Source organism: Halyomorpha halys, unplaced genomic scaffold, assembly GCF_000696795.3.
Source record: "Halyomorpha halys isolate HHAL.00 unplaced genomic scaffold, Hhal_1.1 Scaffold1771.1, whole genome shotgun sequence".
NCBI classification, from domain to species: domain Eukaryota; kingdom Metazoa; phylum Arthropoda; class Insecta; order Hemiptera; family Pentatomidae; genus Halyomorpha; species Halyomorpha halys.
The window spans coordinates 71,615-89,156 of NW_027106550.1; the positions used below are offsets into that span (position 1 = coordinate 71,615).

Below are 17,542 nucleotides of genomic sequence, written 5' to 3' on the forward strand. Positions count from 1 at the left end.
TTTTCGGCTACATTAATTGATTTTTTTTTTTAAATTTTAAAAATATTTCATATGTTAATTCATATGAAATATTAATTAAATGTAATCAATATTGGCGTATATTCGAAATGATCTAACTGGAGTTGTTGCTGTTTTGGGTTCCGCCCCCTCCCCCTTACGTTTCGGCCCTCAGCTTGTATACCCTTCGATCAGAAGACAAAGAGACGCTTGCTCCCGAGTGGTGATATGCATGGCCTAGTGGTCGTTGAACCGGGTTCCTAGGGGCTAACGTCCTAGCTCTGCGGTGCCTCAGTTCCTGCCAAGAGTGTAACTTGAGTGGTTTTAAAGGCCCGTTTCCACGTGGCAGGTATCTGTCGTGCGACAGTGTGAAAGTATGATAGTGCTGAGTGATATAATACTACGACTTACTCAATAAAGATAACATGTTAGCCAGTCGCCGTAATTTCTTCAAATGCTTAGTGAGCAAAATAAATAACGTCGATACCCACTCCCTAATTTGTTCCTTGAAAGACAATCGACGTACTTGTACCGTCTGATACCTTCCATTAAAACTATTATCGCTATAATAATAAACAAAATAAATATGTAAAAATTGAAAGAAAACATAAATATCGGCAGAGTAGGTAGTAGGTGATAAAAATGCATATATGCGATACTATTAACCTATAAATCCGACTAGATACTTAATAAATAGATAATAGATAAATTTATTTATCTAGACATATAATGTATTTCCACTCAGTTAACCCGTGAGAGATGTAGCCCTGAGCATTTTGCTTATATTGGGAAATAAACGTATATATATATATTCCTAGTATTTCATCTGTTTTCTTTATTATTTTGTTTACCTTATCTAAACCCTTTGATGTATCATAACACTAGGATAGAAGATCATATAGTACATATAGAGCCCGGGTCATAAAAAGTCAGTTATTTCACTCAAATTTATTATTACTTTAATGAAAACTATGTATAATTACTAGACAAAATTGATGAGTCTGCCAAGTATAGGTATGGAGAATAACAATTGGCGGCTGTTTCAAAACGTTAAAAATAATTAATTTTTCATTCGGAGTTCCATAACTTTAGAACTACCTACAACACTAAAAAACCTAATAGAACATCATTTAAAGAAGAGTAAATTTGCTGAAATATTAGCCCTAATAAAGCTATATACGTCCAAAAAGTTTCCGAAATATAGCTTTTTAAAAAACAACATTTAATAAAAAATCAGTAGTTAATGAAGTTGTTTTGAATAATCCTAATATCTCAGCTCAACCATTCGGCATACAGATGTCTATTAGCATTCAAATTAAAGTCAGTTTAACGTACTATTAAGTAGTTTGTTAGGTTTATCTTCGTGAGGTGTAATAGTTTTCATGATATTTGCTAAAATATGTGTACAAAACGTTTATTTCTAGTGGTTTGGACATTTTTGATTTATGAAAAATATTTCTCAGGAACCATAAGACGTATAGACGTCTGGCAGCGATCAAATTAAAACTAGTCAATTAGTTCAAGTAGTGTAAAGTAGTTCTTGAAACTTATATTCGTAGGAGTAGTAGTTTTTATGATATTTGCTAAAATAAATTAGCAAAACTTCGATTTCTAGTTGTTTAGATACAATTTTTCGATTTATGAAATATTAACATATCTCAGGAACTGTAAGACGTACAGATGTCTGTCACGAATCAAAAGACCTTTACTGTTCGGATATTTCATTTACAGGTGTCAGACTGATAGGGTCTTCCTGATTGAATTAGTCAGGGTTTTGAATGCCGACTGTCATTCCGATTGACAGTACATTGGCCCCCTAAGCTTGGCACTTGGGACTGTTGGTGTTGGTTCGACCCAAGGTCACTCACTGCCTCTTCTCAAGGATCTGTCTTGCTCTTGCTTGTCTTTCTTTAAATATAATTTCTTCTCTTTCAACTTTAATTTCATAACAACTCTACATTGTCATTATAAAAAAAAAAAAACTGTTGAAACATATATCCCTGCTTTATTTTAATAGTGGCATATGTGAAAAAAATTATATTTAACTTATATTATGAATCGCACCGTAGATTGTTTTTACTTGTTGACAACTCAGGTTTGGGAAAGTCTATAGGTAGTACAAGAGCCCAAGAGGAGAAGAAAGGCAGTTATTTCACCCCAATTTCTGATTACTTTAATGAAATCTATGAATAATTACTAGTCAAAACTGATGATTCTGCCAAGTATAGTTAAGGGGAATACAAAATGCCTGCTATTTTTATGATATTTGGTAAAATAAATTGATTTGGACAAATTTAATGTGCAAAATTTATATCCGTATTCAAATATCATGAAAACTACTATTCCTACAAAGATAAACGTCATAAACTACTTTATAGCACATTAAACTAGCTTTAATTTGAGTGCTAATTGACATCTGTACATCTAATACTTCCTGGCAATTATTTTTCCTAAATTCAAAAAGTTTGTCTGAACTACTAGAAATTAATATTTTGTGAATTTATTTAGTCAAATATCATACAAAATACTCCTCCTACGAAGATAACCGTAATAAACTACTTTATAGTAAATTGAAATAGCTTTAATTAGAATGCTGGCAAACATCTGTACGTCTTATGGTTCCTGAGACTTATTTTTGTCCGAACAGCTAGAAATCATAATTTTGTGAATTCGTTTTGTCGAATATTATGAAAACTACTACTACGAAGATAACCGTAATAAACTACTTTATAGTACATTTAACTAGCTTTAATTTGAGTGTTAATAGACATTTTTACGTCAAATGGTTTTTAAGATATAGATTTCTCTAAATAAATTCACTAATTACTGATTTTTCAGTGCATTTTTTATGAAATGTTGTTTTTTAAAAAGTTATATCTCGGGAACTATTGAACGTAAATCGCTCTATTAGGTCTGTTATTTTAGCAAATTTACTATACTTTAAATTATATTCTCTTAGGTGTTCTAGTGTTGGTTGTTTTAAAGATATAGAGCTCCGAAAAAAATATTAATTTTTTTTTAATGTTTTGAAACAGCCACCATTTTTTATTCCCCCTAACTATACTTGCCAGACTCATCAATTTATACTATCAATTATACACAGCTTTCATTAAAGTAATAAAAAATTGGGGTGAAATAACTGCCTTTCTTTCTACTCTTTTACTTCAACACTATCAGCCCGTCTGTTGGTTACTTCTTAATGAAATATCGAAGAGTAGGAATATTTTGAAATGTCTCTTCAGTTCGTAATTAACTGAAAGCTTGTTTAGGCAATTATTTTGTCTGGAAGATAAAGTGCACACTCAGCCTCTTCAACACTTTTATTTTTTGAATGGTCGGTTTTCAAAATTTTCTTGCTATCCATCAGTGTTACTTCTACACAATCAATCTTAACGTCTATCTTTGGTTTTACTGTCATTCCGAATGACGGTATAAGGGTCTCTTTAACATTCTAATATAGTTTTCTTTTTTTTTTCAGATACCATAATTTTTTTTAATGATATTCAAAATGTTGAATATTTCGTTTACTAAAATGAACTCGGCAAAACAACATTTTTGGAGATAAAAAAATATAGTATCATAAATTCAATAATTGTTTTATTTAAGACTAAACAAGATTTTTCAACACTTTCTTTTTATTAATTAGGTCAATAACTGATAATACTGTCTAAGAAAACATTAAATTTTATTGAAAACCTAAAGAATATTTTTTAGAATAATAACGTTTTTTAAGTAAAAAATATATAAAGGATAGGGTTATGTATAATGTGTAGGGTAGGCTCTGTGTGCTTGGTTCATATTGTGCATTTCACCATATTCTTGCAAGCAAATGTCAAAATTATGGTCAAGCTAGGTTTATATTTGTTATGAATTGTAAGAGAGATTGCCAAGACCCTTACTGTTCGATATCTCACCAACAAGTACATGTGGCAGTGTAGGAGCCATCATGATTCAAGTCAGTCAGGATTTGAAGATATTTTAAAATCTTAATTCTTGTTTGCTTATTAGTTATAACAAAAAAAATCATATAGTCTCTACTGTTCTTTATTATCTTTACACTCCTACGTTTCAGCCATTCTGGCCATTTTCAAGCAAGTATCTTATCCACACTATCGCAGCCAAACATTGCTTATCACATTATTGCTGGCCATTATGCCTTTGTCAATCACTATTTTCACAGTTAAACTTATTACAATAATTTGTTTACAATTTCTATTTCACCTAAAGATAGTATTAATATAGTGATTAGGTGAAATAGAAATTGTAAACTGATTATTTATTATAATATGTGTAACTGTGAAAATAGTAATTGACTAATGATAAAAATTGACAGAGGCATAATGGCTAGCAATAATGTGATAAGCAATGTTTGGCTGTGATAGTGTGGATAAAATACTTACATTTTTCTATTTCTTTCTCTTTTTATTGTACAATTATTGTTAATTTTGGTACATCATAGATAAATAGAAATATTTCCATGACAGAAAATAAATAAAAAACTGGATAATCTGGAAACTCTGGCCTGATCTAGTAGCCATTGAATACAATTTTATCACAGATCCTAAAGGCAGTGCATTGGGGTCTGACCTATATAGGTTAATTGTTAATCATTTTACATCCATATTTTACAGTTTACTTAGTGTTTTTCTTGCAGGAGCTTGTTAAATTTTTGTTTGAATTCTTTGAAAAAGTCAATAAATATTTATTCAGAAAAAATATTTTATTATAATTCAAGAGATTTTCTGCAGTGCAAGCATTAGAACTTGGGATTGATAGCTGATATTTATGTTTGTCAAGTTTTATAAATGACTAACAGTCAAAAAACTTAAAAGAAAATTATAATGTTTTCAACAAATACATTTATTCTATTTTTGGTTGTTTCTGGAATACTTTGTCTCCTTCAAAGACAGCCCCCTTGTCTCCTCAGCAAATACAAGTCACTGTTAGTTTCGAATTAATACGTCTACAATTTGTTAGTTTCATTTATGGTAATAAATATAGAAAACAATTAATAAATATGTATTTTAAAATTATGTTTTATTTAATTTAAATGTTAAAATCATAAGTATAATTATAATTTTCATTAGATGTAAATATACAATCGATCCAAATTATTGTATTTATGTTTTTAACTGTTAGTAACAAATGATTTAATCAAATTATCATTAAATTTTTGTTTTATACAAATATATATATTTAAATTTAAAGTAAAATAAACAAAATATTGCTATCATAAATATAATTATAACTGACTATTCAAATATATTGTATCTAAACTATAGTTAAAAATATTAGAATAATTTTTATCAGTTATTTATATTAGTTAAAATTTGTATTTATATTATAGGGAAGGTTATTTCACCAATTTTAATTTACAAGCTAAATGTGCTTCATTTCGGCTTAAATGCTATCTTTAGGAACACTTAAAATTCAAAAATATATAATTTTATGACATCAATTACTTACTTTTTTTTATAATTAATTATTCACAATTAATATTTCACTTATGATTTATTATTGAATTTTGTAATACACTTCAAAATTGAGTCCCAACATAAACTGGTTAACTAATGTTAACTTTTTAAGAAATATTAATATCACAATTTTCTTTTCCTAAAAATTTAATATCAGTTAACATGTCTGTGTTTCGACTCAATTTTGAAATGTATTACAAAATTGGATAGAAATACGAAAGAACAATAAATTGTAAAAAAAATTTAGTAATCGATGTCATAAAATTATGTATCTTTAAATTTTTAGTGTTTTGAAATATAGCACATTTAGTTTGTTGATTAAAATTGGTGTAATAATCTTATAATTTAAGCATATTTATCTTTATCTAAAATAAATTTCATAATTCAAATTTTATTTTTTAGATGTTTACAATAAGTTTTTATTTATGTTTCAGGTTAAAGTTGTTAAATTTAGTTACATGTGGACAATAAACAACTTCAGCTTTTGCCGGGAAGAGATGGGCGAAGTTTTAAAATCTTCCACCTTCTCAGCCGGAGCGAATGACAAACTTAAATGGTAAAAAATTTATGTTATATTTTTAATTCTATATTTATATATTTGTAATTAATTTATAAAACCCGTACATGGAGTTCTCTAATTATTACACTTGGAGTTAATGGCTCGATATGATAGTGTTTGTTTATTGTACCTTGGGCTGGATATTACTGTGTCATTTAGATACTCATTTTGGGGTCAGGGTGTCAGAGAATGGTTTCTGACTGATGCTGACATTTGGGTCAGGCTAGGGACAAAGGAATGGGATCACTCTCAAACCAATTCAACCTCCACATTCAATATCTTCACGATTCGTTCAATTTATTTGTTTATAAAATTATTTCAAAACATTGGTTTTATACAAATTAAATGAGTATTAATAAATAAAGATAGCAATGCTGCCTAAATAAATATTAAGCAATGTTGCCTAAATACATAATTCATTATTTGTAAATGAGTAGTTTTCTATTAAAAATTCAAAAATTAATATATCCGCTTCTTATAAGTTAAGGATTTTTTTTTTTCAAATAAAAATTCTACTGCTGAAACTTATTCAATTTATTTCAAAATTTTATTATATATTATTAATAAATTGGTAATAATTTTATATTTAAATTTATAGTTAGTAATATTACAATTTGTTATTTACAGTAATAAACTATTCAATGAAAATAATTTTTATCAATATGTTTCATTATGTAACCTATAATTTAAATTTTATATATGCCCAAAGGTCAAAAAAAGTATATCAAAAATATAATGTTTTCAACCCTTCCATTTATTTTATTTTTGGTCTTTTCTGAAATAGTGTGTCTCCCTCCAAAGCAAATACAATACACTTTCGATTTCAAATTAATACATCCAAAATTTTATACAATATGTTAGTTTCATTTATGGCAGTAAATTTATAAAATAATTAATGAATAAAATAGTATTTTAAAATTATGTTGTACTTACTTGATATGTTAAAATTATGAGTACAACAATAATTTTCAACTTCTATAACAAACTTATGTTACTTGCAGTTACAATGTTCTTCTCTAAAGGAAGGTTAAATTGTTAAGGTTTAATATTAGACTACGGGTAGAATTATAATTTAAATTAGAATTCATTATTATTTTTATAGGATAGAATTTCAAATATCAGGAATGAACTAGAGGCTATCTTTTATTTTCACTGTCTTTTCCAATTGTTTTTTATAAATAAGTTAGGTTATATTTTTCTTTTTATGGTATTTTTTTTTCTCTTTCCAAAGTCTTAACATCATCAAAACTTATTTTGTGGTTCTGATTGTTATATATTACGATATTTCCTGTAAAATGTCCCTTCCTTAATCGAACCTATAATCATTCAAATATCATCATGAGCTGAGAATGTTTTTTTGTTACTCACCTGAATAGCCTGGGACCCTTAAATAATTGTAAAACGAGCAAAAAAAAAAATAAAAAGTTTGAAATAAATGAAATCATAACAATCCGGTTTTATTTTTATACTGGTTCATATAACTGAACATTCTGACAATTGACACTCTATTATATTTACATTGCATTAACTTTTTTTCTCAATTTAAATAAGTTTTGGTGAAACTGTTAAAATGAAACTTTTTTTTTAAATGAATATTTGTTTCGGTCTCTGGTTAATATACTTTCTTTTTCCAATTATTTATTATAATCTTCTTTTTTGTTCTCTCTCTTGTATTCTATTCTTCTCTCTCTCTTTTTAACAATTCAATACTAACTGAAATAATTATTTTTTTATTTTATATCACTTAATAAAGAAAATAAACCTTAATAATTGTAATATCTAACAAGACAGCTAACTCTTAAGTAGCACAAGAACTACTAATGATTTTAGTTACTTTTTACTAAGATGTTGAAGTGAAAAATAACTTTCTTTAGAATATTATCAATATTCTATATTTTTTATTTTTATAATTTTTCGGGTTTCCTCATCTTCAAGTACTAATATTTCTACAATTAATTGAACAATTTTTATGTATGCAATTAAAACCTTATGATAAAATTTACCTCATTTGTCAGGTCCTACCTTTTGGAAATTATGTCATGTATTTTTTTTTTTTTTTTAATTTTCTTAACCTCTTTATTTCATAAATATATATACAATACGGATTTATATGTACAATGAGTATATAAATACATTTACAATTTTTCTTGCTTTGCCTTACGGCATTATAAGATAGGCAAAAACATAGTCCGCTGAAGGCGGATATGTCATGTAGTCACATTAACTAAAATTTATACCAAACTATATCGTTCACTATTGATGCATTCAGCTGTCCCTTTAGCTCAGATCAATGTTAAGTTATACGAGGCATTATCTCTTTGGACATATCAATATATCTGTGTGCTGTTTGTCTACCTTCATACTGATATGTCTATATTTATTCATATATATGAATAATTATGCATAATGCTGATATGCAGAATTTCGTTTTTAATAAAGAAAATAAAACAAAATGTCACAAAGTGTAAAAATGTTAAGAATAATATTCATAAGAAGAATTTCATGAAATACTTTTTACAATTATTGTTGTATATAACTCTAATAGGATATATATTTATGTTTACTTTTTTAATTTGTATTCTTTGTTTATTTCCAGGTGTTTGCGTGTGAATCCTAAAGGTTTGGACGAAGAAAGTAAAGATTATCTATCTCTGTACCTCCTACTTGTTTCATGCAATAAATCAGAAGTCAGGGCAAAATTCAAATTTTCAATATTAAATGCCAAACGAGAAGAAACTAAAGCCATGGGTAATTTAATTTTTTTTTTTTAATCAATAGTGTACAAGTTTCTTAATTTTGAGCTAACTTTTTGAATGGTATAATTTTTAATTTTTCAGAAAGCCAAAGAGCGTATAGGTTTGTACAGGGAAAGGATTGGGGATTTAAAAAATTCATTCGACGGGATTTCTTACTCGATGAGGCTAATGGACTATTACCTGATGATAAACTTACTATATTTTGTGAGGTAATTTTTCAAAATACCACTTCTCATGTAGCTATAATTTGATGCGGTGAAATCCCTCAATAGAGGTCAGAACCATAGTGACTAATTTTTTGTCCTTTAATGAAAGTATCCTGGATACTACATCCTTACTTAAATCATGTTAGAGTGGAAAATTTATTATTAATTTAAAAGAAATTGTACGCTACCCTTTTAATATAAGTTGTAAATACTTTTTTTGAGTGGTTTTGTTTGTCTGCTTCCGCTATCTAGAGGGTTCCTTAAAAAGGATTGTTCTTTTATATTACAGTAGAGATGTCCCTCAAAGAGAGAAGACATTGTTCATTTTATTATAACAACCTTTTTTCTTTTATTATTAATATGTTAAGGTTTTTTGTTTTCAATTTTTAGGTAAGCGTTGTTGCAGACAGCGTGAACATATCAGGCCAGTCGAACGCTATACAGTTTAAAGTTCCTGAATGTAGGCTACCTGATGATCTCGGGCAGTTGTTCGAAATTCAAAAGTTTAGCGATGTCACCTTATCAGTTGGGGGTAGAGAGTTTCAGGCGCATAAAGCTGTTCTTGCTGGTAAATATAATTCGTTGTTTGAACAATTAAAATAAAATTATTATTGAAAAATATGAATAATGTTTTCCTGTGATTAAGAATTTGATAAAATTGGAAGATCATTCGTTGACTATATGATTAATTGTAAAATGATGGTTCAGTCAAAAAGGTACAAAAAATAGCAGAAAAAAATATTTATTTAATAATAATAGCAATGTTTATCCTGACCCGTTTAGCCCCACTTAGCAAAGCATCATCGGGGCTATATGAGAACAAGATAAGTCTGTATGGGCGTTGATGACCTCAGGGTTTTACGCTCAGACAACAACAACAACAAGATAAGTCTGTATGGGCATTGATGACCTCAGGGTTTTACGCCCTTAAGCCCCAGACAAAAACAAGATAAGTCTGTATGGGCGTTAATGACCTCAGGGTTTTACGCCCTTAAGCCCCTCAGACAACAACAACAACAAGATAAGTCTGTATGGGCATTGATGACCTCAGGGTTTTACGCCCTTAAGCCCCAGACAAAAACAAGATAAGTCTGTATGGGCGTTAATGACCTCAGGGTTTTACGCCCTTAAGCCCCAGACAACAACAACAACAAGATAAGTCTGTATGGGCGTTGATGACCTCAGGGTTATACGCCCTTAAGCCCCAGACAACAACAACAACAACAAGATAAGTCTGTAAGAAAATACTTAGAAAGAAAGAAATGTTTTATTTAGCCATGCTGACCAAATAATGCATTAGGTTGCTACAATACACAGCATACCAATCAATCCATGATCACAGACTTATATACACTACATATATTTACATGATATAAGTATAACAAACATTTTTTTTTTTCCTATTTAACAATTTTATTCTATTTGACAATTTTATTTCATTTAATTGGCAAATTTATTTTCCCTAATTCACTCTCTCAGACCTCCCTTTCATTACATAGCAATGTAAAATCAAACCAAAGACATAATAGGCACAGCAGTAGATCAGTTCACTAAAAAATAAATAAATTTAAAAAAAACAAACAAATATATAGATTTTTAAAAAAAAGTTAGTTAAAAGAACCACTTAAATGAATAAATAAATTAAAAGGAATAATTTAATGAATAAATAAGTTGAAACAAATCGACAAGTCCAAAAACTAAAAAAATAAAACAATGAATAATTTCAGAGCTAATTCTCATGCACGTGATATGACACCCAAACAGTCCAAAATATTATTTTCCGCCAAGATTGCTATATCCCCGATGTTAACACCTAAATCTTTTAAGAAACTCCTCCTTGATAAAAATCTGGTATTGTTCCACGAGATCCAAACTAGAGGCCTCTCACGGTGAACTCTCTCTCTGAAGGTCTTGTGGAATTTTTTTTTAAGGAAAGGGACACATTTTTCATATATTTCCTAATATTCCTATGTATAAAAAAAAAAGGAAAAAAAGATACTTCAAAAATTATAAATATAAAATTTAATTTCTCATTACTAAATTAGTATTATTATTTTTTATGCAACTTCTTCTATTTTTATTATATTTTACCATCAAACTGTGCAAGACTTTTATCTTGCTCTCAAGACTTCACCCCGAAGTCTACTTACTGGAACAGAATGTGGTTTACGTAATAAGTTTTTCTTCTTCTATTTTGTGTACCTTTTTATGGTCTCCTGTAAAGTTGTCCTAAGGTGACTTACGTTAGTCTGGTTCTGAGTTACAGATATTGTAAAATCTCGTAATATTTTATTATATAATGTTGATTAGTTATTTAATATAATATAATGTTTTGTAGCCCGAAGCCCGGTCTTTGCCGCCATGTTTGAACACGAAATGGAAGAGAGAAAGTTGAATAGAGTCGCAATTACCGACGTGGACCAAGAAGTTCTTAAAGAAATGCTTAGGTTCATCTACACTGGAAGGGCAACCAACTTGGAAAGGATGGCTGATGATCTCCTTGCTGCGGCTGATAAGGTATTGACTGATTCCATTCAAATAGATATAATTTTTTGTAATAGTTATTATTTTAGGAATGTAAAAGATAAAAATAATTATGTATAAATATTTGTTTTTAACATTAAAAATGAAAATAAATTTTAAGCCAAAGGAATTATCTGTTTTATATTATGTTATAACTTTTTGTTTTATATTTCAGTATGCTCTTGAAAGGTTAAAAGTGATGTGCGAAGAAGCGCTTTGTACTAACCTCTCAGTAGAAAATGCAGCGGATACCCTTATCCTTGCAGATCTGCATAGTGCAGAACAATTAAAGGCACAAGCGATCGACTTTATTAATACGTAAGGATATTATATTAAAATTCCTTTATTTTTAATTATCTCTCCCTCTTCCTTGCTCACTGAAAACAACGTATCTGAGACCTAAGCTAATTTTGGCAAGTTGAAGACCTATTTATTGGTTAGTTTCATTTGAAATGTCAGTTTTCACAGAAAAGGTCACGCCATTATTCAATTTCAGGCAGTTTTTAAATCTTAAAATCTCCTCTTCCCGTTTTAAGCAAATATTTCAAAAGTGATACAGGACCGTCACTCCTGGGGGTTTTAGTGGGGCGGGTCCGGGCGGCAAGGATTGTCTTTTGTTTGTGTTAAAATCTTTTCTTGTGAGATTGTGACATGTTGTACATTGACCAACCTACTCACTATAATTGTCTGTTTGAAAAGTCAGATAACTAAGGCTACCATGGAGGGCGGGAGAGGAGGGTTTCACACCGTTTTTCAGTTTCAGACACTTTATAGTAAAACAACTTTATGAAATCAAAAAATTTTTAATTAAATATATTTACTCTCATTATCTCCAATGCGTTATTAACTTTTCAATCCTAGAACCACAAAATTCTGAGTTTTGTTGAGAAATGAAGTCAGAAAATGCGTTTTTGGCCTGAAAATCATTTCCAAAAATTTTACTGCATTTATGCGAAAAATGGATTATTCACCTAAAGGTTTTTTCAAACTTTCTCATCACGTAAAATAGTAGGTGTAATTCATGATGTGTCGAATGTTATAGGTTTTAACACTGCTAAATGTTATGAGTATAGGTATTGTGAGCAGTCTATTTTGAATTCCATGTTTTATGTTAAATGCAGAAGAGCTTCTAGTGGACATATCATCTTTCCTATACCTCACTCATTCCTTTGTTTCCTCTCCGTTTTATTTTCCATTACTTATATTTATTATTATTTTTGTGTATTACTTTATTAGAGTTTAAAAACATCCAAAAAACAAAAAAAAATTACGAGCAACTAAGATATCAAATGGGGTGGAGCTCAGCTGGTCTGTTGCGTGACATTCTCCATTAAGCAGACTCCCAGCCATGTTAAATGTTATAATTAAAAGATGGAAATATTTCTCTATTTAATACACTTCAACATGTTATACTTAAAGATCATGAATTATCCCTATTGAAAGAAATATTATAAGGTTGTAGGAAGATAGTCCGAGTGGCGGTCAATAAAGGTATAAAATATTAGAAAAACTATTTTGTAGCTCTATTGACCGCCACCTGGACGGTCTTCCTATAATCTACTTCATGCAGATAACTATTTCCTTCCAAATATAATAATGTTTATATATTTTAATAAGTCCTTCAATAACTTAACTATTTTTTTCCAGGCATGCGACAGATGTGATGGAGACCGGAGGATGGAAAACAATGATCACATCGCATCCCCACCTGATTGCAGAGGCATTTCGAGCCCTCGCGACGCAACAGATCCCACCGATTGGACCTCCACGAAAACGGGTGAAGCAGAGCTGAGCCCAGATAAGGGCGTCTCATCACTAACACTCATACACTCACCACTTGTAAATAGTTTTCTTTGTTCGTTGGGAACAAGGCCTCTCGTCGTACATTTTCTTTCTTCGTTTTAATTGATATACTTTCAGTTAGTAAGATTATCGAATTTGAATATAGTTATCTTGCCGCTAAGCTAAGTCTAAACGAGACACAATTAGACTTAATTGGAACAACTTTCAACTTGTCGTCTTTGATATCTAGTCCTATGCTGACTCTCCAGTCAATCTAACTCATTAAATGCTTATCGATATATTTTCAATCATAATTTACGCTTTTTTTTTCTCTCATTTTATTATTCTTTTTTTTTTGTATAATTTATCATTTACGTGAATTTTTTTATATTGGAAAAAATGATTTAAAAGTTGAAAAAAAAAACAAAAAAAAAACGAAATAGGGATTTTGTGAGTGTATGGTTCTAAGCGGTGAGATGGTGTCTTGTCCTAGTTCTATACGAATGCATTGTAACCACTACAATGCTCCCTTGAAACGTTCCTGTTATTTAATTGAATTGCCTCGATAGTTTCAAGCCTGGTAACGGACTTCTGGCTGAAGACGATCTGGAAGAGAATCTGTGATATCTCCAAGATGTCCCTGTAGGCCAGTTGCTTCTGCGGATGGCATTTATTGTTATTTTCAATGTCGGATATTTGTATATAAATATATATATTGTATGTAGAGAAAAATTGCATGTAATGCTATTGTATTTTTTTTTATATATATTTTTCATTTGTCATTTTATTTTTATTTATTTCTTTTTTTTCTGAAATTCGGTTGAGCTGGTCTCTCCAAATCCCTCTCACTTTAGTTAATTTTTTTTTGTTCTCACTTTTTATTCAACCCCTTTATAAAAAAAAAAAAAAAAAGCCCTGGCATTTCTTATATACCAAAGTCTTTCATTTTTGGAAATATTTATTCGTTCGTTTGCATTAAAAATATATTATATATATATTTAAAATAATAAAAATTAAAAAGTACAGAAGTTGGCAGAGATAAAGGATCGGCGTTGAGCCCAGTAACAAAAAAAAAAGAACTTCCCCCGATATTAAATGCCATAAGTGTTCTGTGATACAGCGCCAGGACCATTGTGTATGTGTGCTTTAGTTTATTTCATGTGTTCACGATGTAACAATAGTTGGGTTGCATATAGTCCTTAAGTATTTTCATTGTTAATTATATTAGCTTTGTTTAGGAGTGCGAATGCGAATCGCTATTACGTTTCGAATTTTTTTTTTTTTCTTTTTTTTCTCTCTAATTTTACAAAAAAAATAGAGAATGTATCAAGTACAACATAATAATTGTTACCTCATTTAGACATTCATGTTTGTAACTATTAATTGTATTAAGAATAAGGAAATATGTTTAATTTTTAAGGTATTTTATTAATTTAAAAGAAAAAAAAAAAGTGTAATGAAATAGTCCTACCAAACTTGGAACAAAAAAAAAATTATGAAAACGAAAAAAAAAATGTATAAAAAACACTTGTTACTTTTTTATTTCTTAAATTGAAAAAAATTTCCTTACCGTAAAAGAATTTTTGCTTTTTATATATATATTTAGAAATGCTTTTTTTTATTAATTTAGGTACAATAAATTCTAAAATTGGGACTCAATATAAATTATTAAATTACTGTGAGTACTGAGGTATGAAAAAGAGCTTAATTTGCGTTATATTGTATAACAGTTTCTTCCTTCTTTGATATATTTTCATTTCAAAGTGTTGTCTATATTCCAAGGTATATAAAATAAAAACTACTGTGTTTCAATGAGTATAAATTTATATATAAATAATTCCCTGCCAATATATCAACAGTTTTGAGAGTAAAACAATATAAATTGTTGTTAATTAACAACTATTTACACACAAGAAATGGAACATAAGAATCATAAAGATTACGTGCATCATCATCTGAACAAATTCACTTTTTATATAATTGTTAATTGAAATATCATCATATGCTATTTTATATAAATATTGTCCAGAGCTTTTATAAATATATGTACAGGCTACTATCAATTCAAGCGACAGGTTCGTCCGACACAAAATCATTTCGAAAAATTCTGCTCCACATTTTTAATTAATGAATACAACATGTAAAAGGCACGCCAGATCTGAGATTTCACACGCTAGCACTCGGCACATATGAACTAGTTCGTCAGCGAAATCAAAGCTTGCACGATATCTCCTGAATGTTCTCTTAGTGTCCGTTCAGCATGGCTCCTTCCGACTTCTAGCTCCCGAACCTACAAAGAAACCATACAGTTATAAATAATATAATAATAATTATTTTTTAATAACAAAAATACAAATATAGTAATTATTGGAGGAAAAACAAACATATAAGTACTATCTCTGTCCCATATGGAGCTTTACTACTTCAACCAGTATATAAAAAATTCATATATTTCCAGAATTGACAATAACTAACCATATTACAAAAACTACAAACCGTAGATATGAACACAAAAAAACCAAACATATATTAATGTAAGCATGAATCAATAATATATATTTCATCTTTATGATTTGCACATTATAAAATTTTTAAATAATTTTATAAAATGTAATTAGTAACAAGAAGATTGTATCCTGTAAGGGGGCATCCCAAAACAATATAATAAATATTGTAAATTATGTATTTATGCAATAAAATAAAACAGACGTAAGTACAAAGGTAATGGAATATCCATTACATGCCAGAGGTCGATTAAAAAAGAAAAACAAAAATTTAAACATACAGCCAAAATTTACAAAAAGTATTACAGTAAATAAATAAATATATATACACCAAATATACAGTAACTGCAAAAAAAAAAATTATAAAACCGCAAATTAGGAATGAAGATATTTAGAACAAACTAAAATAATACTTGCTCGCTTTGAACAGCCCTGATGAAGCCCTGCAAAGTGGGGCGAAATGTCGGGCATTAAAATAGTTATAAACTATTTGTTCTTTTTTTGACCGCAACCCTGACCATCTTCTTATATTTAAAATAATACTTCTTACACAATTAAATAAACATTTACATGGCTTACTAAAATATACATAACTAAAGAGGAAAACAAATAATAATAAAATTAAAATTTAACATAGCACTAAATAAATTAATAAAATCCACAAAAATAGAACAATCACTGCAATAAATTTATCAATTAAGAATTTCCAGATTATCTTCACAGGTAATAGCAACATAACTTTATGTTTTATTGATCTAATTACTTCTCTCTGTCAAGAATACTGAAATCTCGAAAAATATGAAATGACAAAGCCATGATAAAGCTCTGATATACGGCTGCAAAACCGGGGCTCTATCAATCAGGTACCCTAGAAAGTAGAAAGATTTGAATGGAAAGTCTTTACAATTACAGGAGCGATCAGGGCCTTAACCTAACACATGGAGGAGAGGATCTAAAAGTGAACTGCTTGCAGAGACCTGTCAGTCAATATCTCATGATATTATATCATGGTAAGCAGGCAAGAGACCACGTAGGAGGCCAACAACCATATGGACAGACAGAATCGACAAAGATGCGAAAGAGCTGCATGTAGCAAACTGGAAAGCAGTAGCCCAAGATAGGCAGGTGTGAAGGAAGCTGGTTCGGGCAACCCATAATCTACAAGGTCTGTAGATTTAATCGAAAAAAAATCTAATTACTGTAATAGGGGTAATTCATAATCTTTAGTTTAATACATTACAGAGTTTTAAATAGAGAAATATTTCCATCTTTTAGCATGTTAAAATGATATAACATTTAACATGGTTGAGAGACTGCTAATAATTCATACTGTTGAAGCTGAGTTGGGCAAAAATTAGCTTTGGATAGAACTAACAGCTAAAATTGCCGTGGATACGATATTTATTTATCAATGGTCCATTCATGAATAAGGGTCGTATCCATGGCAACATTAGCTATTAGGTTCGACTAATTGTTACCCACCTCTGTGTTGAAGCTAAGTCGATAATAATTGTCTATTATTGCTTTATAGTAAGATGTTTACTTTTTAAAACATGTCAATCCTGTAATTTAAAATTATAAAAAAGAAAATACATTATTTTTTTAAAATATGAAGACGATGGTCAGGGTTGTGGACAAAATTAAAAATAGTTTACAACTATTTATTATCCGACGTTTCGTCCCACTTTTACTAGGGCTCTCTCTCTCTCTCTCTCTCTCTCTCTCTCTCTCTCTCTCTCTC

The 17,542-nt window shown here is 29.4% G+C and overlaps 2 protein-coding genes across 3 annotated transcripts in view; one reads left to right on the forward strand and one right to left on the reverse strand.

The window, feature by feature from the left end:
* The window catches only part of rdx (BTB/POZ and MATH domain-containing protein rdx), a 34,782-nt gene extending 20,307 nt beyond the window's left edge, over nt 1-14,475 (forward strand). For both annotated transcript variants that reach the window (XM_014436086.3, XM_014436087.3), the window contains exons 3-9: nt 5,906-6,027; nt 8,627-8,778; nt 8,868-8,995; nt 9,383-9,560; nt 11,331-11,509; nt 11,691-11,833; nt 13,163-14,475. In XM_014436086.3, coding sequence (XP_014291572.1) covers nt 5,906-6,027; nt 8,627-8,778; nt 8,868-8,995; nt 9,383-9,560; nt 11,331-11,509; nt 11,691-11,833; nt 13,163-13,307 — 1,047 coding nt within the window. In that variant the 3' untranslated portion in view covers nt 13,308-14,475. The remainder of the gene's footprint in view (nt 1-5,905; nt 6,028-8,626; nt 8,779-8,867; nt 8,996-9,382; nt 9,561-11,330; nt 11,510-11,690; nt 11,834-13,162) is intronic.
* A 927-nt stretch (nt 14,476-15,402) lies between these two features.
* The window catches only part of LOC106690605 (huntingtin-interacting protein K), a 6,181-nt gene continuing 4,041 nt past the window's right edge, over nt 15,403-17,542 (reverse strand). The window contains exon 3 of the mRNA XM_014436099.3: nt 15,403-15,587. Coding sequence (XP_014291585.1) covers nt 15,492-15,587 — 96 coding nt within the window. The 3' untranslated portion in view covers nt 15,403-15,491. The remainder of the gene's footprint in view (nt 15,588-17,542) is intronic.